Source organism: Ursus americanus, chromosome 21 (assembly GCF_024610735.1).
Source record: "Ursus americanus isolate L20-20 chromosome 21, mUrsAme1.1.p, whole genome shotgun sequence".
In the NCBI taxonomy this organism is placed as follows: Eukaryota; Metazoa; Chordata; class Mammalia; order Carnivora; family Ursidae; genus Ursus; species Ursus americanus.
The window spans coordinates 1,234,761-1,257,781 of NC_142147.1; the positions used below are offsets into that span (position 1 = coordinate 1,234,761).

At 65.0% G+C, this 23,021-nt stretch overlaps 1 protein-coding gene across 3 annotated transcripts in view; it reads right to left on the reverse strand.

Annotated features, from left to right (window-relative positions):
- Positions 1 to 12,695: 12,695 nt before the first annotated feature.
- The window catches only part of ZFPM1 (zinc finger protein, FOG family member 1), a 66,478-nt gene continuing 56,152 nt past the window's right edge, over positions 12,696 to 23,021 (reverse strand). The window contains exons 5-10 of one of the 3 annotated variants that reach the window (XM_045772725.2): positions 20,407 to 20,509; positions 18,499 to 18,711; positions 15,432 to 15,665; positions 15,052 to 15,147; positions 14,831 to 14,977; positions 12,696 to 14,631 (exon numbers count right to left, since the gene is read on the reverse strand). In XM_045772725.2, the coding sequence (XP_045628681.2) occupies positions 12,830 to 14,631; positions 14,831 to 14,977; positions 15,052 to 15,147; positions 15,432 to 15,665; positions 18,499 to 18,711; positions 20,407 to 20,509 (2,595 nt within the window). In that variant the 3' untranslated portion in view covers positions 12,696 to 12,829. Of the gene's footprint in view, positions 14,692 to 14,830; positions 14,978 to 15,051; positions 15,203 to 15,431; positions 15,666 to 18,498; positions 18,712 to 20,406; positions 20,510 to 23,021 lie in introns of those variants that run through there. The other 2 variants (XM_087870380.1, XM_087870379.1) reach the window with 2 other exon arrangements.

The following is a 23,021-nucleotide window of genomic DNA, read 5'->3' on the forward strand; positions in this document are numbered from 1 at the left end:
GTCTCTTCTCTGTCACGCGAGTTTTCGTGGCTTCTGGCTAAAGCGGGAGGATTTGACAGCCCATTTGTGATATTTGTGACGCAGTTAGAGCAGCATGGGGTGGGGGGAGGTCCCGCCTGGTGCTGAAGCTGCCTGCACCTTCAACCACTAGGACCTTCTGTTTCTTCTTCCGTAAAACAAAGTGGGGGCTGGAAGTGTTCTGATGGGAGCAGATGTTCCCAAACCCTGATCCGTGGACCTGTGCTTTTGTGTGAATGGTTTCATCGGGCTGCCGTGAAATGAGAAAAAGGCAAGTCGGGGATTTCGCGAAGTTCAATTAATTTTTTTATAAAAAACTGTCTTTTGTTCTGAGTTCTGTCTTTGCAACATTTTTGATGTTAAAATGTGTTATTAGGAAACACCGAAATGATTAGCCAGTAGTTAAAACAATCAGTATCTGGAAAACAGAAAAGAAAGAGGTCAGGGTCCGTGTATCCCAAAGTGGTTGCTGACCATTCCCTGGTTGGTGAATTTCTGAAGTCTGAGACCCTGTGGTGGGGGCTGGTCCTTCCAGCGTCCAGCTCCGAGACCCAGTGCCGACCCCCTCGGATGGGCCCCGGAGGCCCTGGCAGGGAGGGAGGGACCGGGGGCCCAGCTGTCGGCGCAGCCAGATAGCAGGGGCAGTGGGCAGGTGGGCCCCCCCAGACTGGGCCACCCAGGGGTCCATCGAGCAGCAGTCCCACTCTGAGCTGGAGTAAAGGAGGGTCCTCAGGGTTCCACGGCCCACGCTGTGTGGGAGGAAGGCGCCAGACCCTGAGGGAGGCGAGGGGGTAAAGTGGGGCATTGGCCCTGGTGGGGGGAGCAGTCTTTGAGGATGACAGCGAGTCTGCCCCTGATCTGGGGGTGTGTGGTTGGAGCCAGCGGCCTGTGGGGCCAGTGGGACCCTCCCACTTACAGACCAGGCAGGGAGGCTTAGGGAGTCAGCCTTTGTTTTCTGTTTTTTCTAGAAAGAGGGGCAAGGGGCAGTGGGGGAGGGAGAGAGAGATTCTTAAGCAGGCTCCTCGCCCCACGCCACCAACAGAGCCCCCCGGGCCCCCCCAGGGAGTTGGCCTGCAGCTCCAACCCCTGGGCCTCGGAGGCCCACCAAGGTCACCTGTCTGCATTGCTGTGTCCCTTACCTCCTGTCCCTCTGAGAACCCCCCCAATCTGTCTGTGGGAACAAGTGTGCCCCCACTCTGCTCCCGTCCCCCGGGAAGAGGGCATTCATTCCTGAACGCCTGACTCCCCGGGGCCCACGGACGTGGACAGGGTCGCTCCTTCATTACCTGTTGGATGGGGAGGGCACGAGGCCCTGGAGATGAATGCCGACGTTGGGCGGCTGGGAGGGGCCAAGGAGGGAGCGAGCCGGGTGTCTGAGGCCAGAGGTCGTTCTTACCATTTTTAGACTCAGATGATCTTCAGTTGCTGTCCCTTCAAGACGAACGTAAACTTGGTAGGGACAAAGGGTCTGCACAGACGTTTCTCCAGTTACACGGACGGCCAAGAGCCATCAGGGAAACGCACATCAAGACCCACGTGAGACCCCGCCTCACTCCCGCAAGGACGGCAGGACCTCGCACACGGCAGCTGGCGATGCAGAGGGGGGCAGCCGCGTGCTGGACCGCCTGCCGGGTCCTGCGAAGGTGACCCTCGAGTCCCCACTGCTGTGCGTCCACCCAGGTGGAAACAGACCGACGTCCACGCGAACGCTCGCACACGGTGTTTGTGCCGACGTCATTAGTAACAGCGAAACAGCGCCAACAGCGCAGCGTCTGGTACCTAATGAACGACTGAGATGCGGTCCATCTGCACAATGCAGTCGCGTCCAGCCCTAAACCCGCGAGGCTCTGACATGCGCCGCAGCCTGGAGGACCGCTGGGGGAGCAGGCCACAAGGGCCGCGAATTTGGGATCCACGTCTGCGAGGTGCCCACAACAGGCAGGTCCACAGAGTCAGAACGCAGGTGGCCCGGGGCTGGGGAGGGGACAGGCCAGGGGGCCCGGCTGAGGGGCACGGGGCTCCTTGTGGTGCTGATGGCCACTGAGTCACCCACCTAAGTGGGCGGGTTGTACGGCAGGCAGGTGGCAGCTCAGTAAAGCTGCTGGACAGACGGCTGCCTCGGGCTCCCAGCATCATTCCGAGACACTGAGGGTCTGCACGTTGGGGCCGGACGGTCCAGGGCTTGGGGGCTCAGCTGTCCCCTTGGAGGGCAAGGGAAGCAGTCAGTGAGCCCCTGGCTCCGGAGGGTGGGGGCCTACCCCCAGGCCCACGCGGGGCGCCATGTCTGCGTGCCCTTCACCCATCACCTCCAGTAGCAGGCGGGGTGGTGGTGGGGGACCCCACATTCTTCCCTCTTCCCTCTCTCCTCCCTGCTTCCTCCCTGCTCTTCCTCTTCCTCCCCTCTTCCTCTCCCTCCTCCTCCTTCCCTGCTTCCTCCCTCCTCTTCCCTCCCTCCCCCTTCCTCTCCCTCCTTCTTCTTCCCTACTTCCTCCCTCCTTTTCCTCCCTCCCTCCCTCCCCCTTCCTCTCCCCTCCCTCCCCCCTCCCTCCCCCTTCCTCTCCCTCCTCTTTCCTCCCTCCTTCCCCTTCCTCTCCCTACTCCCTGCTTCCTCCTTCCCCTTCTTCTCTCCCTTTTTCTCTCCTTCTTCCTTTTTCCTCCCCTCCCTCCTCCCTCTTCCCCTTCCTCCTCCCTCTTCCCCTCTCTCTTCCCTCTTCTCCTCCCTCCTCCCTCTTTTCCTCCCACCTTCTTCCTTCCCTCTCTCCGTCCTCCCTCCCATCCACCTCTTCCTCTCTCTCTCCCCCCTCCTCCACGTTTTCTCCTCCCCTCCCTCTTCTCCCTCTCCCCCCTCCCTCCTCTCTCCCCTCTCCTGTCCCCTCCCTCCCAGTGTTGCAGGCTGGCTGGCAGTAGACTCAGCTCACTGAGGTACAGGCTGGGGGAGGGGGGAGGCCACCCTCTTTGCCCCATGGTGAGTCAGGGGCTCATTTTCGTATGTGGGGGCGAGGCTGCCCCAGAGTCCTAGATTCGTGCTGTCACGAGTGCAGGACTGCTCACGCACGGCCAAGGATGCTAAGCACAGAGCCGGCTGAATCTGAAGCCAGACGCCCAGATACGCGCAGGGGGACTGCGGCCATGGCCACATGCCTGGGGCCCCGCGGGTGCTGATGGGGCCGGGCTGAAGTGTGGCCAGGACGACGCAGTGAGGTCCAGGGGATGAGCGGCCTTACGGCAGGTCGTGACTGTCATTCTGCAGCGGGCATGGGCCAGCCTGTGTGCTCTCTGGTCCTGCTCTTGCTTAGCTGTGGGATCACGGCGCTGTTCTGGTCCCTGAGGGTGGGGCTGCCTGCTCTCCCCCTTCCGCGGCCCCCAAGGTGCCTCATGGACCGCAAAGGCCCTGGGAGCAGAGTGTGGAAACCACCGGTGTGGTCGAAAGCGTAGGGACCTCCTGCCGTGTTCCTATGGCTGTGACGGGGCTGCGTCCACGCATGTCGGGGCCCGGGGCTCGTCCGCACCCACGCGGCGTGGCGTGCAGTGCCCGTCATCCAGCTGGTCGGAGGCAGGGTCTCTGAGGACTGTCCTGCTCACAGCCTGGACACGCCGTGGGGTCAGGACAGGCTGGGGGCTGACCATTGGCTGAGGAAGTGGCCTCCTGCCATTTCAGAAGCCCCTCGGGGAGCAGGGAAGGCTGCTTCCCTCTCAGGGCCTGGGGCGGAGCAGGCTGAACTCTGGCTTCCCAAATTCACGGCCACATGGAGCCTCCGATGTGTCCTTGTGTGGAATCCATCCTCACAGCTGTAATGAAGGCTCGAGACGAGGTCATCCCTGTTCAGGGTGCCCCAAAGCCCTGTGAGTGTGTCCTTACAAGAGACGGGTGAGACACGGTTGGACCCAGAAGAGGACGCGTCCTTGAGAGACACAGAGCAGAGGAATGCATCTGCACGCCAAGGGACACCAGGTGTGGCGGCCACGGGCAGCATCGGGAGGAGAGGCCTGGAACAGACGGTCCCTGGAGGCTTTGGGGGGGACGGACCTGCCTGCACCTCGATTTTGGACTCTGTTCCCCGAACTGGGAGAGGATACGTCTCTGTTGTTTGGGCCCGAGGACACGCCTCCAGCAAAGGGGCTCAGAGGCAGGTCCAGGCTGACTTCTGGTTCTGCGTCCTCTCCCCATGGCATCCCAGGGCGCCAGAATACGGAGTTCAGGCCTTCTAGAGCCTTCCTGTGGCTCTAGTCCCCGTGGCCCTCTGCCCGCGCACCTCTCGCAGCCACCTCGTCCCAGGGGAGCCGCGTGCCCAGACGGTCCCTCTTGTGCCCGGGGGTTTCCTCAGCTGCCCACCAGCACCTCAAGGCTCTGGCGATTTAGTGGCTCGGGCGTCAACCCAACACTCTGGTTTTCTCGCTCATAGTGCGGACGGCTCAGTGTTGAATGTGTGGACCCTTTGCTCCCCCGGGGCAGGTGGTCTGCTAACCCTCATGCCCTTCCTTGGACCTGTGTCTGGGCGCTGTCATCACACCCGCCTTCCTCTGCACGGGAGGGCTGTTTGTTTTCTTCCCTTGCTGAGGGTCGCGTGTCCCGATGGAGGACCGCTTGCCGGGTGTGGTCTGTACGTGGGCGTTATCCCCTCCCTGAGCCCCCAGCACCCGCCTGGGAAGGTGGCCACCCGGGAAGGTCAGTGACATTCACTCCGCAGGCGTTGGGGGTACGCGCAGGCCCCCCGACTGGAACTGTGAGGCCAGCCTCCCCCGTGTTGGCGTCGGGGTCCCCCACGTTGGCAGCAGGGTCCACCGTGGGCTCACTGGCTCTGAGAATTGGGGAGCTTCACGCAGGGGAAGCTGACAGTCTCACCCCTCCGTACACCACACACCCAGATACGCCACGGTCACCTTTGATTTTGGCATTTGACTTTCAGAAAGTGTAAGGCCAGGATGAGAAGCGGGTTTTGGGTTTCTGCTTTCACCCTGCGGACCCCGGTTCCCGCTGGTCTCCCTTCCCTTCTGCCTGAGGAACTTCACCAGTTCACGGTCGGCTTCCGTGTGTCCCAGAATGAGTGTCGGGCTCCTGTTCTGGAAGGACGTTTCCACTGGGTCTAGAAGCGTGGGCGGACGGTGTTAGAATGTCCTTCCCTTCTTTAGAAACCGGACGTCGCGGTCTTCTGGACTCGGCCGTTTTCTGAAGAGAAGCCGGCTGTCGTCACCCCCGCCTCGTGGGCTGGCGTGTCTGTTACCTCGCCGCGGGTGAGTCTCCCACCCACGTGATCCTGGAGCACCCTGCGTCTGTCGTGGGGAAGACGTGGGCTCCCTGAGTCACCCAGAGCTTCCCGAGGGGACCACCTTCATCCCACGACGTAAAGAAAAGGAACAAGTTGCTATTTCTCCCCGTCTCGCCAGGAAAGTCTTTCAACATTGAGAAGCTGTCCAGTGATGGATGGAAGCGTCCCCAAATTCTCATTTTCAGTCGAAAGCTCCAGTCTCAATGTGAGGGTACTGCTCCCCACGGTCTTCCTCGAAGCAACAGGCGAGCTGTTCACATTTCAGAATGTCTTCCCGCTGCCCAAGTCTGCTCTGGGCGACAGGCAGTGACGGGCCCTGGGAACATCGGGGACTCAGCACTCAGCCCTGCTCTCCGGGCTTCTCCTCGAGGCAGCCGTCATGAGCTTTCTAGCTCATCGCGCAGTAAAAAAACTGTGCTCAACCGTTCAGATTTAGTACAATTAACAATTTTTACTGCGTCATCAGAGATTCTTAACCGAAACTGGGTTGTGCTGTTTCCCTGCGAGCTCGGGTCTGGCTGCAGCCTTGATCTGCGGCCATGGTATCGGTGCGCGGTGGGTCAGGCTAGGATCTTGCAGACCCTGGGGGGGGGAGGGGGGCTCTGGGTCTCCCTGGGGTTCCCTGGAGAGCACTCTGATGGGAAGACGTGGCAGAGGTGGTGTTTCCTTTTTCCTTCCCACGCGGTCTTGGTAAGGCAGCCGGGGCGCCTGGCAGCTGCTGCTGCTGGTACTGAGCTGTTTCTGGTTGTGGGTTGTGGCCCCGCAGAGCCTGCAATCCAAGCACAGAGCGTCTGGGCGGGAGTCTCTCTGCCTCCCTGCCCCCTACCCGCCTCTCTGCAGGGGCCATGCCTTCGTTCTTACCAGCTGAGGTGGACGAGGGTTATGGATTGGAGCTCTGGCTAACCCCGTTTGCCTGGGGCCACAAACAACTAGAGGGGGAGCTCACCCACGCTGTGCAGGGGCCAAGGACTGAGCTCTGTCGTCTGTAGGATTTCAGGCGTCATCTTGCTTCCGGCTTGCTGCTAACTCAGGGAACCCCCGGGTGGGAGTGTTGAATCTGGGGGCTTCCAGGTTCCAGAACACAGCAGCCCAGGGTTGGGGGAAAGTGTGGCTGGTTCCTTCCCATCCCAGCCAAGCCTGGGTCACCAGGAGGCTCGCTGTGCTGCCTGGCCAGTCGGCCTGGGCCTTGCTCGCTGTGCGTGCTTGTCCCCCTGGGATGGTCCCCCACCTCAAGATCATCTGACTAGCAACCTTGAGTCCCTTTTCGGTGTAGGCATCATAATTCGCAGGTTCTGGGGAGTAGGACGTGGACGGCTTTGGGGAAGGATTCTGCCCCCACACCCGGTTCCTAGCCTGGGGGCCTGTATTGGAATCCACAGCTGCGTATGCACCCTTGTGCACCTTGCCTTCCCCCGCTGTGTCGTTGCTAAGATTTCTGTGCTGACTCACAGAGCTGTCGTACCCCGGAGTGTTGAGACGGGATTTCTGTGGAGCTGAGAGCCACCTCCGTTTCAAGCAGGACCTAATGAAGTGCTGGTCTGGCTCCGGCCCGAACCGCCACATGATAGACGACATTCACACCAGCTGCGGGGAGCCTGGGCTGCCCACGGGGACACTGCGGCCTTTCTCACTGTCAGGTGCTAGGAACCTGCCTGCAAGCTGATGTCACCACAGGGGCCCCTGGGCAAGTGTGAAGGTGACATTCAGGAAGCCTGGGAAAACCCACAGAGGGACAGGCAGCTCCAGCCCGAGCACCGAGGGCTTCTGGTACAGGGCTCCTTCTACGAACTAACGCGGTCGGCTGTGCCCATCGTCGCCATGGGCAGGGTGTGTCCATGTGGCGTGGTTGGCAGAGGGCAGGGCGTGGGCTGTGGTGGCAGATGCCCCAGCGGCTGTGGGTGGGCCGGGCCCCAGGCTGGCTCTCTCTTCTCTCCGTGCGGGGACGGTGGCTTGAGGCGGGGGCAAGGAGGACCTCTGAAGGAGCACGTCCTCTCCATGGAGCACGTTCTGTCCACGGCCTGGGCTGAGGCGGGGCCTCTTCTGGGCTGGGTTTTGTTTCCGAGGATCCGCGGACAGCTCGGCACGTCCACTGCTTTTCTTGCCGTGGGACTGACCAGAGAGTTCCGAACGGTGGAATTCTAAGGGCTGTGGAGAATTCTTTGGATGTGGGGTTGGTGGGGCCCCGCGGACTGGGGATGGATCAAGGTCATCTGGGTTGCTGTGGTCAAAGGAGTGACAGACCTTTGGGACCAACCACACCACAGCTGGGCTTCATCCTGTGTCTTCTGCTGAGCCTGGGCCGTAGTCCCTCGGAGACGGGACGGGCTTGGCCCTAGGAGTCCGCGTAAGCGGGGGAAGGGGTTTGCCCTGTGCCTGGAGTGCCTGGGGCACGGCTCTCCCTTGATCATGCAGCCTCTGCTTTGATTCTGACTTAGTGATCTGCGTCCCCTCCCCCCCACTCCCCCGGGGTGGGCGGTCAGGGTCACCTGCGTCTCTAAAAATTGCGGTCCTCAGATTCTGGGGTTGTATGAGGTTATACATTTGGAGTCCTTGGAAATAGGGCGCATGGCGGCACCTATGGGCCAGAGCCCACAGCCAGCCGGGCGGCCCCCTCTCCTCCCTCCTGCTGCACAAAGCTTTTAAAATATTTAGGGTCTCGACAGGCAGAGTTTCGAGTTTCTTTCTTGTTCTCTGATATCCCCCCACCGATCTGACCTCTGACCTCGTGAAGGTACGCGGTGGCCGTCCCTGATGGCCGGACTCTACCAGCCTTTCCAGACTGTCCCGGCTGGCCTTGCTGGGACCAGGGTCGGCCTCTGCCACTGCAATGGCAGGAGGGTCACTGCGGCTGGCCCTGTCGACCCGAGAGCATGGAGCCCGTGCTGTGGCCACTTCCGTGGGCATTTTGCCCCTACTGAGGAGCTGGGGGGGCCTCCTGGGCACTGGGCGCTCAGGCCATGAGGTCTGTGCCACCAGGCTCAGGGGTGCGGCCCACGATGCCCCGTATGGTCAGGGGATGAATGACAGCACCATGGTCGGCAGTGACAGACTGTGGGCCACGGCCACACGTGGGTTTGTGGGAGCCACTCCTTCCCGAGAGAGCTAGCCCCTGTCAGCCTCGGAGGCCCGGTGCTGCCTGCAAACACGGCGGTCAGGGAAGGGGGGCTCCCTGTCCTCCCTGTGAGAGTGCCTGTACCCGGACGCCTGCTCTCAGTGGGGCCGCCGTGAGCAGAGCCCCTGGCAGCCGGGGGGCGGGGGGGGCGGAGGCTGACCTCATGGGGATCGTACCCCCGCATGGCACTGAAGACAGGGGACGCCTCCCGCAGCTCCCATGAGTAGTGCTTGGGGGTTTGGGAGGACTCCGGGTGTTTCGGGAGGTTGTACTTGAGGGTGGGAGGGTGTCCTTCCAGCCTCGTGGGTGGAGCTGCTACCCCCCCGCCCTTCTGTTCCCCTGGAGTCTGGAGTCTGAAGGCTCAGCCGCAGCGTGGACAAATGGCAGAGCGGTAGTTCGGATGGGGCGCTGGGACGGGGCGGGGGGATCGGGCACGGGCTCCGCGGGGCAGGTGGTGGTCTGGCCATCCCCCCCCGACTTCCGAAGGGCTGACACGGGGACCCCTCCTGTCCCCCTCCCTGCAGTGATAAGGCGCCTGTTAGACCGATAAGGAAGGTGCTAACCCCTCTGAGCACCGGCTGCGTGGGCGTTTCTCAGGCTTGCCTGGGGAGAGTGTGCAGACCCGGCCCGGGCCTGCTTCAGCCTGGCGGGGGGCCTGGAACGTGTGTTCTCCAGGCTCAGGGACACTCTCCGAAGTGGTCCCCCGGAGTGGAAGGGTGGCTGTCCATCAAGGAGACGCTGGCTCTGGCTGGACAGGAAGGGAAGTATAGGGAAGCCCAGGGCCGCTGCTTCCAGTGAGAGCCCCTGGTGAGGGTGGGGGCGGGTCAGCACCCAAGGCCCGGCCGTGGCTTCGGAGGAGACCCTGGTGGCAGACGGGAGGCCGGCGGGGGGCGTCATGTGCCGGGGCAGGGGCTGTCTGTAATCCGGTGGGCGCTCCTGTGACGGCAGGTTGTGCCCCCGCCCCTCCATCAGAGGCTGACCCTCCGGGCATGCTTCAGGAGCACTGGTTAGTGCTGGCCTGCCTTCTCTGGTGCTCCCCTCACCCAGGACCCCACCCCAGCCTGGGCCCCTCTTGCGCTGGCTGCGCCCGCTCTGTCCCCCGTGGTCCATCCCAGCTGGGACCACACTGCCTCCCACCCCCACCTGGGGGGGAACAAGGAAGGGTAGGAGACTTGGAGCCCGGGATAGGGCAGCAGGCTCCCCTCATGGGGCTGCTGGCCCCTAGAAACAAGTCGCTGCTGACCCCTGGTGTCAGGAATGCCTACCTGCAGGAATTGCTAGAGTCAGCTGTTCCCCCACACCAAGTGAGCGGGCAGCGTGGGGATGGCCGCTGGGATGCGCAGGGCAGTGGACAGCGATGACTGGGGTGTGGGGCTGCACGTCAGACTCTGGGGGATTGGCCAGTTAGGAGGAGATGGGGTCAGGTGGTGACCTTGAATGTGGACCGTGTGCTGTGTGTGCTAGGGAGCTGTGGCAGGGCGTCACCTGGTCAAAGCTGGCTCTAGGGAGATGCGGTTGGCACAGTGTGGAGGGCAGCCGAAGGCAGGAGACTGGCGGAAGAACAGGATCAGGACCAGGAAGTGGTCAGGTGGGGCTGGCTCACTCAATGGCCTTTCATTCCCTCATGACATCAGTGACCCGGGTGCCCCTCCCAGGGCCAGATGCCAGGTGCCCAGGAGGCACTGGTCAAGGCAGGCGAGGCCCGTGGGGAAGGGGTGGTAGGCAGGGGTTCTGGGAGTGACTCCTGTTGTGGTGTCAGAATGGAGGGTCAGGGAAGGTCCCTAAGGGGAGAGCCGTGGGCTGTGTGCGCCATGAAAGGCAGCCCTTCCTGGGGAGCGGGTCCCGGCGGCCAGGGTAGCGTGGAGCAGCGTGGTGGGTGAGCAGGGCTCGGAGGCCACCTCTGTGCGGCGGGAACTCCCGAGAGCCTGAAGCAGGGCGCAAGGCCACCCCCTGAGCACAGCCCTGGGGAAGAGCCACGGTGGCTGGGGCGGTGGACGGTCCATGGGGCAGGGAGAAGCGACAGCCGTCCCCAGAGTAGGACCCGTCAGACCCGCTGATGGTGTTTGGAAGTGGTGGTTGAGGAAGGACCAAGGCAAAGCCGCAGACCTGGGAGCCAGATGCAGGTGGCGGATGGGGGAAGTGAGCTTGGGGAAATCAAGAGCTGCTCTTGAAAGGGAGGCGTGGGTGGCTAAGGGTGGCACACGTCACTGGCTTGAGGAGCAAAGGTCGCTGGCGATGGCCGTGTCTGGGCCGAAGCAGGGGAACACGGGGTGGGGCTCTGGAGGGACAGGTAGGCCAGGTGCTCAGAAAAGGCTGAGCTGGAGAGAGATGTAGGGGCACTGAAATCCGTGCGCCCCCGCCCCTGGGAAGAGCGTGTGCAGGGAGAGCTTCCTGGGTAGGGCCCTGAGAGCCTCGAATCCCCCTGTTCGGAGAAGCAGTGGGCTTGGGGGTGTGGTCTGGGAGCAGGGAGCACCAGGCTTCCTGGAGAGGGGCCTGAAGGTCTGAGCTGTCCCTGGGCTGCCCCTGGGACAGCGTGGGGGCAGGGGAGGTGGAGGCGGCTCGAGGGGGAGGCATGGCCGCTGATGGTGTCTGGAGGGGGTGGGAAACCCAGGTGGAAAACCCTGAGACGGGGGTGATGTGACCCAGGACCCCTGTGCAGGGACCTTAATGAGGGGTGTGGCACTACCTCGTGGCTCCAAGCCCAGCCTTGGTGGTGGTGGGGGGGGCTCCTGAGTCCTGGGTGGGGGCATGGGTTCCAGAGGTCAGCCCGGCCCCAGTCCAGGCCTGGAACGGGAGTCACAGGGTCTGCCTGCCTCCTGAACGGGGAGAAGGGGCTTTGGGATGATGGAGCAGCCGCCCCCCCCCCTGCGGACAGGGGCACTGAGGCCCTGCTGTGTGCGGCCCTCCCCATCCCGCGCAGTCTGTGTTGGGTTTCTCCCCTTTCAGCATCTGTTGCTCATCCCTCATGTCCCCCAACACCACCTGAAAAATTTTATTTTCCAATCTATACACGGTAAAATTCATTTTGGATTAGGTTTGGGTTTTTAACAACAGTACGCACGGACGTCGGTAATGTCTGACTCAGAGGTGAAGTCTCTTGAACTCTCCATGCAAATTCATGCGGAACAATGCAAACAAGGAGCAGGGCTGAGGGTCTGAGGGCTTCCTCTGCCCCAACCCCGGCTGGCAGAGGCCGGGGCATCCTGCAGGGAGGCAGTGTGACTTCCCCAGGGGGGCCCTAGGAGGGTGTGGGAGCCCTGACTGCCGCGGCCCTATCTGGTCAGGCCCGGGGCCTCAGGACCAGTGCGAGGGGGGCGTGTGTCAGACGGGAGGGGGCCTGTGGATGATGCCCGCTGCTGATCTGGTCGAAACACATGCTCCGTAGCCCCACGAGGGCTGGGTGGGAGAGACACGTGCCTTGAGCAGGGAGAGTGAGCCTGAGTGGACGACAGGAAGCACCTCTGTTATGTTGAGACAGAGAAAGGTCGAAGGTCAGAGTTCACTTCCGTCCACCATAGGCCGTGGGGTAAACGTGTTTGGAAGAAACACTCTGCTCCTTCAAGCAAAGTTGGAAAAGGACTGATGGGTGTTTTCTAGCAGGGACAGCAGGCTGCAGGGTGACAAGTCCAGGGCTGGACTCTGCTTGGGTGTGGCCACCCCGTCCTGACGTGACCCACGTACTTCCCACGGTACCAGCTCGGCACACTGGGGTGGGGGCCGCCATCCCTCACATCCCCACGTAGCCCCCACAGGTGCCAGGCTACCCCCGGGGCCGCCATCCCTCACATCCCCACGTAGCCCCCACAGGTGCCAGGCTACCCCCAGCTCAGGATTTGGCTCCTGATGGCCGCATGGGTGCTGTGGGGCCCGGTGCCCCTTCCCCTGCCCACCGTCCCCTGCCTCATTGTCCCTTCCCTCCCCACTAGCCTTGGCAAGCACAGGGCTTCGCCGTCCGGGTGGCTGGCCAGTATGCAGTCCTTCCCTTTGGTATCTGGTGGCCAACCCAGAGCTTCTGGTAGCATCCTGGACGGCAGCAGCAGAGGGCCCACCAGGGCAGTGCCTGCTCCCGGGTGCCCCACGTGGGTCCAGAGAGGTCTGCAGGGTGTGCTGAGGCATCAGACCGACAGGGGGTTAGGTCCAGCACTTAGGGCCACTAACTACGTGGCCTACGGGCGCGCTCCCGACGGCGGTGGCCGTGAGGCTGTCGGCGCCCGGGGCACAGCCAGCACCCGAAGGGCGGCCCTGTGCGCGCCCCCACCCCCCGGGCCCCCCGAGCTCAGAGAACCAGGCCGCTGCGCTACTGTGCTCCTCAAACTGAACTTCTTTATTAAGTGCCAAGGGTCCGGGCAGGTGCTGTCCGCGGCAGCCCCCACACCGAGGCCTGCGCCCGGCGCGCCCCCGCCCGCGGCCCGGGCTGTAGTGTGGCGGCCGCTCACTTGACGTGCTCGGCCGCGTGCGAGGAGCAGTAATACTTCTTGTGGGCGATGAAGGTGGACAGGCTGCTGAACTTGATGTTGCACAGGCGGCAGTACCGGTGGCTGCCGGGCGGCGCGGGCGCCGGCGCCCCCTTGCCGGGGGTCTGGACGCCCTTGTCCGAGTGGGAAGGGGGTGTCGGCGGGGGTGGCAGCACCGCCTCGGGGCTCGGGGACGGCGGCGGGCCGGGCCGGGGGCTGCCGTCGGCCGCACCGGGGGCCGGCTCCCGTGGCTCCTGGCCGTTGAGGCCATCGCGGGGGGCGGCGGGCGAGGGCGTCCGGGCGCCGGGGCCGGCGGGGGGCTGGCCCAGCAGCAGGCCGTGCGCCAGGCGGAAGTGCTCGATGAGGTCGCCGCGGACCACGCCGTTGGGCGGGCAGTAGGGGCACACGACGGCGCCGGCGGGCGCGTCCTCGGGGGCGGCGCGCAGGAGGCGCGGGGCGGCGGGGCACGAGAACTTCTTGTGCGCCAGGTAGGCCTCGAGGCTGTGGAAGCTCACGCGGCAGGCCGTGCACTCGTGGTAGTCGGCCAGCGCGGGCAGGCCGGGGGCGGGCGCCGGTGCCTGCCGCCGCGGCTTCTTGCTCAGGTCGATGGGGCCTTCGACCGCTTCGGGCCCGCTGCTTCCGCTTCCGCTTCCGGGCCGGGGCGACGGCGACTTGGGAGGCTCGGGGGCGGGGCCGAGCGGCGCGGGGGCGGGGCCGGGAGGCGGAGCCTGCCCGGCCGCGTGCAGCTCGTACAGCTTGCGGCGCCTGCGCGTGCGCACGGGCGGCGCGACGGGTGCTGCGGGAGCCGCTGGCGTGGGGGTGCCGGGGGTCCCGGCGAGCGCGGGCCGGCGCGGCGGCGGGTCATGACGCGAGGCGCAGTAGTAGCGCTTGTGCACCGTGTAGGTCTCGTGGCGGCTGAAGCGGATGTTGCAGGCCTCGCACAGCGTCCGGCGGGGGTCGTCGTTGTCGTCCGCCCCGCTGCCCGGGCTCGGGCTGCCCGGGCTGCCCTCCTGGCCCCGGCCCCGGCCGCCCCCTTCGGCCTCGCCCTCGGCCTCGGGTGTGGCTGCGCTCCCTGCCTCGTCCTCGCGCGCCCCAGAGCCTGGCGATGCGCGCCCCGTGTCGGCCTCGGGGGGCGGTGGGCCGGGGGGCGCGCGGTTGGGGGCCGGGGGCACCTTAGCCCTGCGCGCTGGGGGCGCGTCGTCGGGCGGGCGGCGGCCAGAGCAGTAGAGGCGTTTGTGCACATAGAAGTTGTTGACGTTGTTGAAGGTGATGTCGCACTCGAAGCACGTGGCGCCCTTGGGGGCCCCCGCGAAGAGGCCAGCCTGAGCCCCAGCGCCCGCCTGCAGCCGGCTGTGCACCAGCTCGGACATTTTGGCCAGTATCTCTGAGGCCGGGGGCGCCGCGGGGAACTGCGGCAGGAAGAGGGCCCCGGCCGCCAGCCCCAGCTCACCCGGGCCAGGGCTGGAGCCGGGTGTGGGGCTGGACAGCTCGGCCTTCACCCTGGCGGGAGTGGGGCTGCGCGGTGAGGGTGTCCGCGATGCGGTCGGGGGCCCTGCCTCTGCCTCGGACTCCTCAGTTGCGGCCTCCGTCTTGATGGGCTGGGGCGCCGCCGGGGGCTCGCTGCTGCCTCCGTTCTGGGGGGCGGGTTTGGCTTCTCCATTGGTGGCCTCGGCCAGGGCTTTCCTGTCCAGTCCTGGCGATGGGGTGGGCGCCAGGCCCAGGTCGGCAGAAGCCAGAGAGCTGTGCAGGGTGGTGTGCTGCTGGAAGCTGGCTAGACTGTCTGCAGGGAGACCCCAGGGGCCACCCTTCAGGGCTGGTGCAGGACCTACCTGGGCCAGACCTGAGGGAGGGGTAGGGCGGGAAGGGGAGAGCTGGACTGGGCAGAGGTGGTGGAGGGCCAAGATTGAAATTCACCCCTGGTTGCCATTAGGACAACCCCCCCCCCACCCCCAGTGCTCATGGGGAGCCCAGGGCCTCACCTGGGGGGAGCTTGGCAGTGGGGTGGCAGGCCCCTGGGGAGTAGATCTCAGCCTTGGAGCCTGGCTGGCAGACCATGTGGCTGGTCACCAGGTGGCTGTACAGGATGTCCCTTGTGGTGGAGATGAAGCCACAGCTGTGGCAGACACCTGCAGGCAGGCTATGCAGTCAGGACCCTGGGGTGGGGTGCCCCCCCCCCGGCCCCTTCCCAGCCCCCACCTACCGCTCAGCGTGTCTGTGTGCACCTTGAGGTGCCGCTCACAGTTGGCCTTGGTGGTAAAGGCCGACAGGCAGATCAGACATACAAAGGGGCGTTCTCCTGGAACACAGGGCTGAGTGAGGGGTGGGCTCCTGGAGCCCAGCTGGCCAAGGACCTGTGACATGGGGGGGGGGGGGGTCTGTTTAAACCCTGCCTCCTCTGCCCCTTGTCTCCCGGGACTGTGGCAAGGGCCCGGCCCTGAGCTGGCCGTTCCGATGAGCACAGGTGGGCCATGTACCTGGGGAGCATTGTGAGGTGCGGTAGGAGGACCACGCGGGCGTCCCTGTGGCAGGGCGGGCCCCCCACTGCACATGAGGGCTCGGGGAGGGGGCCTGGGGCCTCACCGCTGTGGCTGCGCATGTGGATCTCCAGGGAGCTGGCGCTGGGGCAGCTCTTGCGGCACTGGGGGAAGGGGCAGACGCGCTCGTTGGGGTAAGTCTCCTTGGGCTTCTCGTCGGCGGCAGCTGTGGCCGTGGAGCCGGTGCTCTGGCGGCTGGCACAGTAGTAGAGCAGGTGGGCTTGCAGGTTCCGCTCGCTTCGGTACCAGATGCCACAGTCTTTGCAGGGGAAGACGTCTTCTGTGGGGTGAGAGGTGGGTGCGGGCTGAGGGGGGCACCCGGCGGTGCAGGGGATCTGCTCACGGCCGGGAGCCTCCAACAATGGAGGGCTTCGTGCTGACGGCCCCTGACTTCCTGAGGAGGGAGGTTTGTGAATGGGGCCTTCTCTCCTGGTCGCTGCTGTTCAGGCTCATTTGTCCCTTTATAAATCTGGGTTCTCTTTCTGTAGCTCTCCAGGATGGTATGGGACCGCCTGGATGGGTCTCTGAGGAATCCCCCAGGCTGGCCCCCATGCTGCCTCCCAATAGGGAGCCTCAGCGGGTGCCCGCAGACACCCGAGGGAGGCAGGCTGGGCCTCCGCGATGTTGCCTGTGTGTCTCGGCAGGGGCGGCCCCGTGTCGGTGAGGGCAGGCAGGTACGTGCCGGTGATCGCGTGCTGTGAGGGGGCGTGAGGGACGGCGTGGATCTGCGCCCCTGTGGAGGACATTCGTGTGTGTCGTGAGCAGGTCGGAGTGGCCAGGTGAAGCACGTGGGCAGGAGGACGAGCGTGGAGCGTGGCTCTGGGTGGCCCCGGTGGGGGGTGAGGCTGGGGCTGCACAGGAAGAGGAGCTCTCCGTCTCCCCCCACCCTCCCTCCCTCCAGGGGTTGCACATCAGTTACTAATGGGTCAAAGTGGCATAATCTAGCGTATTTATCTCAGGTGACTTCGGTTTGTAGGAGCTTGGATTGCAGGGGGGGTTTGCCGGCTGGTGAGAGTGTCTCTGACGCGTGGTTCTCAGGGCCTCTGTAGCAGGATGTTGAGGGATGCTGTTTGCCTCTGCTCCGTGGCCTGCCGCCCCTTGGCTGAGACAGGGCAGGGGGTGGACTTGTTCTGGGCCCTGGGATGTGTCCAGGCTCTAGTGCAGGTTAGGACCTGTTTCTCAGCCCGGCGTCGCTGAGGGTTATGCTGGGTCCACCGTTATGGCAGAGGGGGTCTTCCTCCCTCTCATGCTGCCTTTGGGGCTTCCAGGCAGCTCTGCTCTCTGCTGAGGTGCAGAGCCATGATCGGAATCTGCAAGGCCCTTGGTGGGTATGTTTCTGTACCTTTGGGACTGGGGCTGGGAATGGTGCTGCTGGCTGTGGGTGGGGAGAGGAGCGGGGGGCGGGGGGCGCCGCAGAGGCCCGTTCAAGCCCTGGCGGAAGGCCTGAGGTTTACTTTGGATGGTCATGGTCCCTCTGCCCCAGGGCTGACCATGGCCGCGTCCTGGGGTGCAGGTACCCTGCAGATGCCTGGCGTTACCACGAGTCCATTGCACAGGTAAGAAAACAGAGGCCCAGACAGGTTGAGTCTCAAGAATTAAACCAGGTATGATGGATTCTGTATTCGGGCTTTTCTAGCCCCGGAGGCGGAGAGGCCCGTGCTAGGGGGAGGGGGGAGGCATACGCAGGGGGTGTAGCCCACGATCAACACTTCTTCGGGGGAGGTGAAGACCCCAGGGGGGAAAGCCCTCCCAGCACCTCGGACTCCCTTGGCCCCATTGGAGCAGCCTGGGCGGAGGACGGGGGCCCCCGCCTCAGCGCTGGGGACGTGACTGACCTTGGTGTGCCCACCATGGGTACCATATGGTCCTGTTAGCCCCGGTGAGGTGGCCGTCCGGGCCCCGGAGAGCCCCTTCCAGTCTCCCTAGCTCCCCGCCACCTCGGTGTCTGGACGGGGTCCTGCCTTCTCGCCACCCCCCAAGGACCCACACACTTCCTGGAGGGCTCTGGGGAGGTGCGTCTCACAGCTGCAGCTCCTCCCTCTCCCCACGTCATTTCCTTCAGCGCGCAGCTGCACAGCGGGATTGCCTGAGTTCCACAACGCCGTGTCCCTCCACACACCCCCTCTCCTGCTCACTCAGCCGCGTGCTCCTGTCTCTGCCCTCACTCGTGCCACAGCCAGGATGTCGTGCACCCCTCTGACCCCCCAACGTGGGTCTGCAGGTGCTGCCTGGCCCCCCCTTTCATGTCCCAAAGGCATCTGGGGGTCAGGGTGCTCGTAGTGGGCCAGGGCAGGTCCCCCATCCGGCCTGTGCCTCAAGCCATCCTTATGTTTGACCTCCTCAAAAAGCTCACTTTCTAATTTTGCAGCCCTGCAGTTGCCGCCTAGCACCCAGGGGGGTTTAATTCAATCAATCAAGAAAAGCCCCTGCTTGAGTCCCCGCCGCTCTGAGAAGAAATCCTGGTCTTTGCCTTCAGGAGAACCGCCTTGCTGGGCTTCGGCCCAAGCACCCGAATAAAGTTGTCCGCTCCCACCCTATGATCGTGTCCCCACCTCACTTCTCAGGATGCGCCGTGCTGGAGGCCAGCGCCCTCCTCCTCCTCGTAAAGCTGCCTGTGCCACTCGGGGATGGCGGTGCCCTTGGGGCGGGCTGGGTGACCCTGGAGCCCTTGGTTCCGCGTGGATGTTGAGCGTGAGAGTAAACCCTACTTCACGTGCGGCCAGGAGTGAGCGACGGTGGTCTTTCGCCCCAGGTGTTCTCGCGGGGTGGTCCTGTCCCCAGGGGACGCTTGGCCGTGTCTAGTGACCATGTAGACACGGCCCCGGCATCCGCTGGGCTGGGAGCCAGGCTGCCGCTCAGCACCACCGTGGGCACGTGGCCTGCTGTGCTGGAAAGCCACTGCTGCACCCGGCTCCCTGCCCAGCTGGTGGGGAAAGAGCCCGTGGCGCCCGGGGACCCTGTGGGGCTGCTGCCGCCTGGGGCCTGCCCCGTCCCCGACACGCATCAGCTGCAGCACTGCCTCCTCTGCTCAGATCCCAGTGGTAACCAGTCTCTGTGGACCCGGAGGTCCCGGCGCTGCCACGGAGCCCAGGTGGCCTGGGTTGTGTACTCACTGTTGATGACCGCGGTAGCCAGGATGGACGCCATGCCGGCCTGCTGGGGCAGGAGCTGGATGTCGGCATGTGCGGGAGCCAGGCACTCGGGCTCCGTGGGCTCCTCCTTCACGGGGTGGCTGGGGGTGCCCCGGGGCTCAGCCGCCGTGAGGAGCGTGCTCAGCAGTCCGCCCGCAGGCACCGGCTTGGTGAGTCTGCACCAGAAGGCTTCATCTGCGGGGGCAAAATCCTGTGACGGGAGGGTCCCCGGCGGCTCGCCACCACCGCACCCTACCTTCCCGAGCCCTTCGGCAAGGCCCCGTCTTGGAGGCCAGGGTTCTGAAGTCTGAGGTGGGGAATGGAGCCCAGGCCCCCGTCGGGGGGTGGCCGCACCCCGGTCCATGCCTGTGTCAGGCCGGTCTCTATAATGAGCCATCCTGCCTCTGAGGGTGACTGGCTGGGTCCCCGGGCCTGCCCGTTCCTGCCTAGGGGGAGGGCCCTGAAGACGGCCCGCACGGCTGCCCTGTTGTCCAGGAGAGGGGTGGCCTGAGGGACAGGCAGCAGAGCCCTGGGGAGGGGGCCCAGCAGCTGCCAGGAGGGCTTTCCTGCTCCTCAGCAGAAGCTAGGCCAGGAGCGGCCGTTCCCGCGGTAGCCGGCAGGGGGCAGCCTCTGCCAGCCACCCGCCTGCCGGTCTCCTGCGTCCTGCTTGAGGCCACCAGGAACCCTACGGCAGAGCTGCAGCCCTGTCCCCCGCCCCCCAGGACAACTTCACGCACGTCAGCTCTGTGAGGACCTTGTCCTGCCTGGTGGACGGTGGCCAGAGCCATGCTGACCGGGGCGGGAGGGGCAGGCCCGGCAGCACTAACCGGCCCGCACCTGGCTAGGTGTACAGGCCCAGGGCTGACCGCACCTCCGAGCACCCCTTGATGGATGGGGGACAGAGCAGTGCAGGGTGGCCCAGGTTCCCAAACGCTGGGCTCAGCACCTGTGCTGTACCTCCATTATGCCACGGAGGATCCCAGGTGGGGACAGCTGGAGGGAAGGGCTGCCCACAAGGCCCGCTGGGCCGGGCCTGGGCCCCCTGGCCTGCCCCTGACGGCCCCCGGCTCCTCCTGAAACGAGCGCTGCCCGCAGGACGGAGTAGTCAGCTGATGTGCTGCATGCAGGGAGGCAACGTGGCCGGGGCACCCCCGGAACTTTCCAGCAAGGCAGAGCCCCCACAGGGGAATGGGGCCATCTCCTGTGGTCGCTGGGCATACACCCTCCCGACGGCCATGCTGGCCAGACAGGCCTAGCGTGGCTGTAGAAACTCACGATTCTGTGCTGGCATCATCCCCTTGGGGAGGGAGGGGTCTCCACTGCCCGGACATGCTGATTACCACACGGCGGGAAGACTGTGTCACACTTTGCTCGGGTCAAACCTCCCAGGCGGGCAGGGCCGTAGCCTTGGCGATGGAAGCCTCCACTTCACACCTGAGTGCCCTGAGCTCTCTGAACTGAGCAGTGGCACCCCCCGCCCCGGGCCACTCCTTCTAGAAGGTGCAGGGAGGCAGGGGCAGAAACAGAGGCCCGACAAGGCCAGGGGACATGGCCCAGGCCCCACGTGGCCGGGTCTGAGCGTGGCCCTCTTGCTCCTCCCCGGAACGAGCGGGACTGTGCAGGACCATGGTCTGGCTGGCACCTCAGCCCACCTGGCCTAGGATTCTCTGCTGACCCTGGCGGTCTCCAAGAGGCCCGGGAAGCGCAGCAGCACACCGGCCCCCAGGAGACCCAGGTTTGACTGCTTTAATCAGGGCGCCCCAAGGCCTGGCCCGAGCTCGCCTACTCTGCTCAGCCCGGCGGGCTGCTTTCCCTTTAAGGGCCAGCCCAGGGACAGCTGAGTGATCCCCACCTGCCGGAAGGCCACGAGGGAAGCGCCAGGATACCAACCCTTCCTGTAGATCTCGGCGTTGGCTTCGGCCTCGGTCAGGGCCTGTGGCAGCGTCCTCAGCCAGCAGGACTCATCTTCCAGCAGCAGCGTCAGGGCTGGGCCCTAGAGAGGGAGGACGGGGGCTCATCAAGGACACAGCACGGAAGAGCCTGGCCGGGGCCCCACGTGGCACCGAGGGACGAGCCCGAGACCCCCTGGCAGGGGGCCAGGCTGCTCCACGCTGGGCACTGGGTGGCCAACGACACAGCGGGCAGCCGGCACCCTCCATGCACGCATGGGGCATTGGGCTCTCTCGGAAACGGGGGCCCAGGGAGCAGTGGGGCAGGGATTCGCACCCCGGTCTGTGTTCTCCCCCTGCCTCCCTACCCTGGCAGGCCGCTGAGTGCTACGGAGCCGCCTGTGGGGCACAGGGGCCAGACCGAGCACGGGCTCCTCCCGCACAGGCCCCCAAAGTGAGCGCAGGGAGCTGAGGCTCGGACATGCTGCTCGGGTCAAACCTCCCTGAGTGGCCTTGAGAAGGGCTGAGTGGCCTTGAGAAGGGGTCTCCCCAGAGAGGGGTTTCTAGGTCCTCCCCAAGGTGGGGGTGTTCCCTGCCTGCCTCTGGGCAGGCCCACCTCTGTCTCGTCTGTCCCGAGGCCAGCCCACCGCAGACACTAGAACGTCCCCCTGGGCCCAGTGGCTGAGGTCCCCGGGCAGCAACACGTCCCCATGCCAAGGCTGGCTCAGCCTCCCTGAGGCTCGCAGAGACGGACATTCATGTGTGGGGTTAGCCCTTCTCCCACCTCGAGGAGCAGGAAGGGAGGAGGGGGCAGAGGGGGGAAACGGGGATGGCTCACGCCAGCACCACCTCACCCAGCCACGTTCTCTCCCCGGCTCAGTCTGCCGGGCCTTTGTGGTATACCCGAAAGGCAAGAGGGCTCCAGGCTCAGCCCATGAGGCTGACGCTGGGAGTCTGCAGAGTGGGGCTCCCTGATTGCTGATGCCCAGGGCCACCCCAGCAGGACAGGAGGCACAGAGAGCCTGGTGCCGGGGAGGGAGGGCTGCCTGGGGCCCGGCCATGGTCAGACGTTGAGGAGACCAGGCACGGGTTTGGGGAGGGCTGGCGGTGGGGCAGAACCCTGGCCTTCCTTTGCCCTAGGAGGTTGGGGTGACTGCGGCCACATCTGGGACCCGGGATCTGGGCCGGCTGCTCCGACCGGGGGTGCCCAGCTCTGCCACCAGGCACCGTGTGAAGAGGCACAGGACGCATCCACTCTGTGGCATTTTTGTTTGATGCAGATGAGTGCCTTTTATTCAGAAATGGTGTGTGGGGACCTTGCCGTGGGAAACCAGCCTCGCCGGCTGCCCCCTGTGCAGCCCGGGGGCCCACGCAGCAGCCGGCCGGACACCACCGCGGTGGGGCCGTGATGGCGATGGTGTGCGAGGGGTCCTTTGGGCACCTCCCTGCCAGGGCCAAGCCCACATGCTTCCCTGAGTCTGCCTCCTGCCCAGGGACAACACAGGCTCCTGAGCTGGGCTGTGGGGTCCAGTCCAGATGTGGCCTCCCCCGTGGAGACCTTGAGCTGAGGGCCACCCTGCAACCTGAGGTGAGCCCTCCATCCACTCTGCCTGCTCGTCCCCACCCTGCGTCAGACGCGGGCCCACGAGCCAAGCACTCCTGCGGAAACTCCCAACAAGGTTGAGGCAGCGTGGCCAGTGAGGCAGCCACGTGCCTTGGTCATGGACAGGGCAAGTGGAGACTAGTGGCCGGGGGTGTGTGGCCTGGCCACGGGAGCAGAAGTGGCCTGCACCCATGCCCGCCCTCTCTGCAAACAGGGGATGCCCCTCCTGCTCAGAGCTGTGACCCAGCCCACGTGCTGGTCACAGACCCACCATCGCCCGGCCACCTGCACCTGGTGGTAGGGCTGGGTGGTCGAGCCCCTCTGCCACTCAGCCCCTCCTAGGGCACTGGCAAACACCGCTCTGCGCGAAGCCCTCCCTTCCAGCCGTGCCCCCCAGTGCACAACCAGCACACAGAAGGCCTGGCCCCCTTGCTTTTGTCTTCCCTTCGGCCGGCAGGGCACAGCAGGCAAGGGCTGTGCGTTTGGGCCCAGAAGGCTGAGGTCCACCGGGGCCCCAGGTCAGCGACTGCCGCAGGTCAACCTGTGGAGAGGCTCTCCCCCACACGGGCAGGCTGGCGGGCAACACCCTGCTTTTCACGGACACCTGGTGATCCCACAGCGGCGGAGTGGGACGCCAGCAGGGGGGTCCCTGCCGGCTCGGGGGCTTCTGCTGGGGCCTCAGCCCGGAAGGGTTGGGGGCACAGCGGCCGGGCGGGGCTGCCACGGCGGCCCCCACATCCCGGCTGCGCTGACCTGGCCGGCAGCTTGCAGCAAGGCGGGGCCGGGCCTCCTGAGTCTCTAATGAATATTAATGAGCAGAGGAGGGTGAAAAAATTAATCTGCCTGATCCTCCGATTGGTGCTGTGGTAACGATATGAAATCTAATTATTCGTCCCAATATTTCTAACCCTCAAACTGAGACTGACATCCTCCCGGTAGGTTGAATGCTTATCACCCGCAGGAGCAGTGTGCTCCCAGCATGATAAAACCCCCGCGCGGCTTTGCTGACGCTG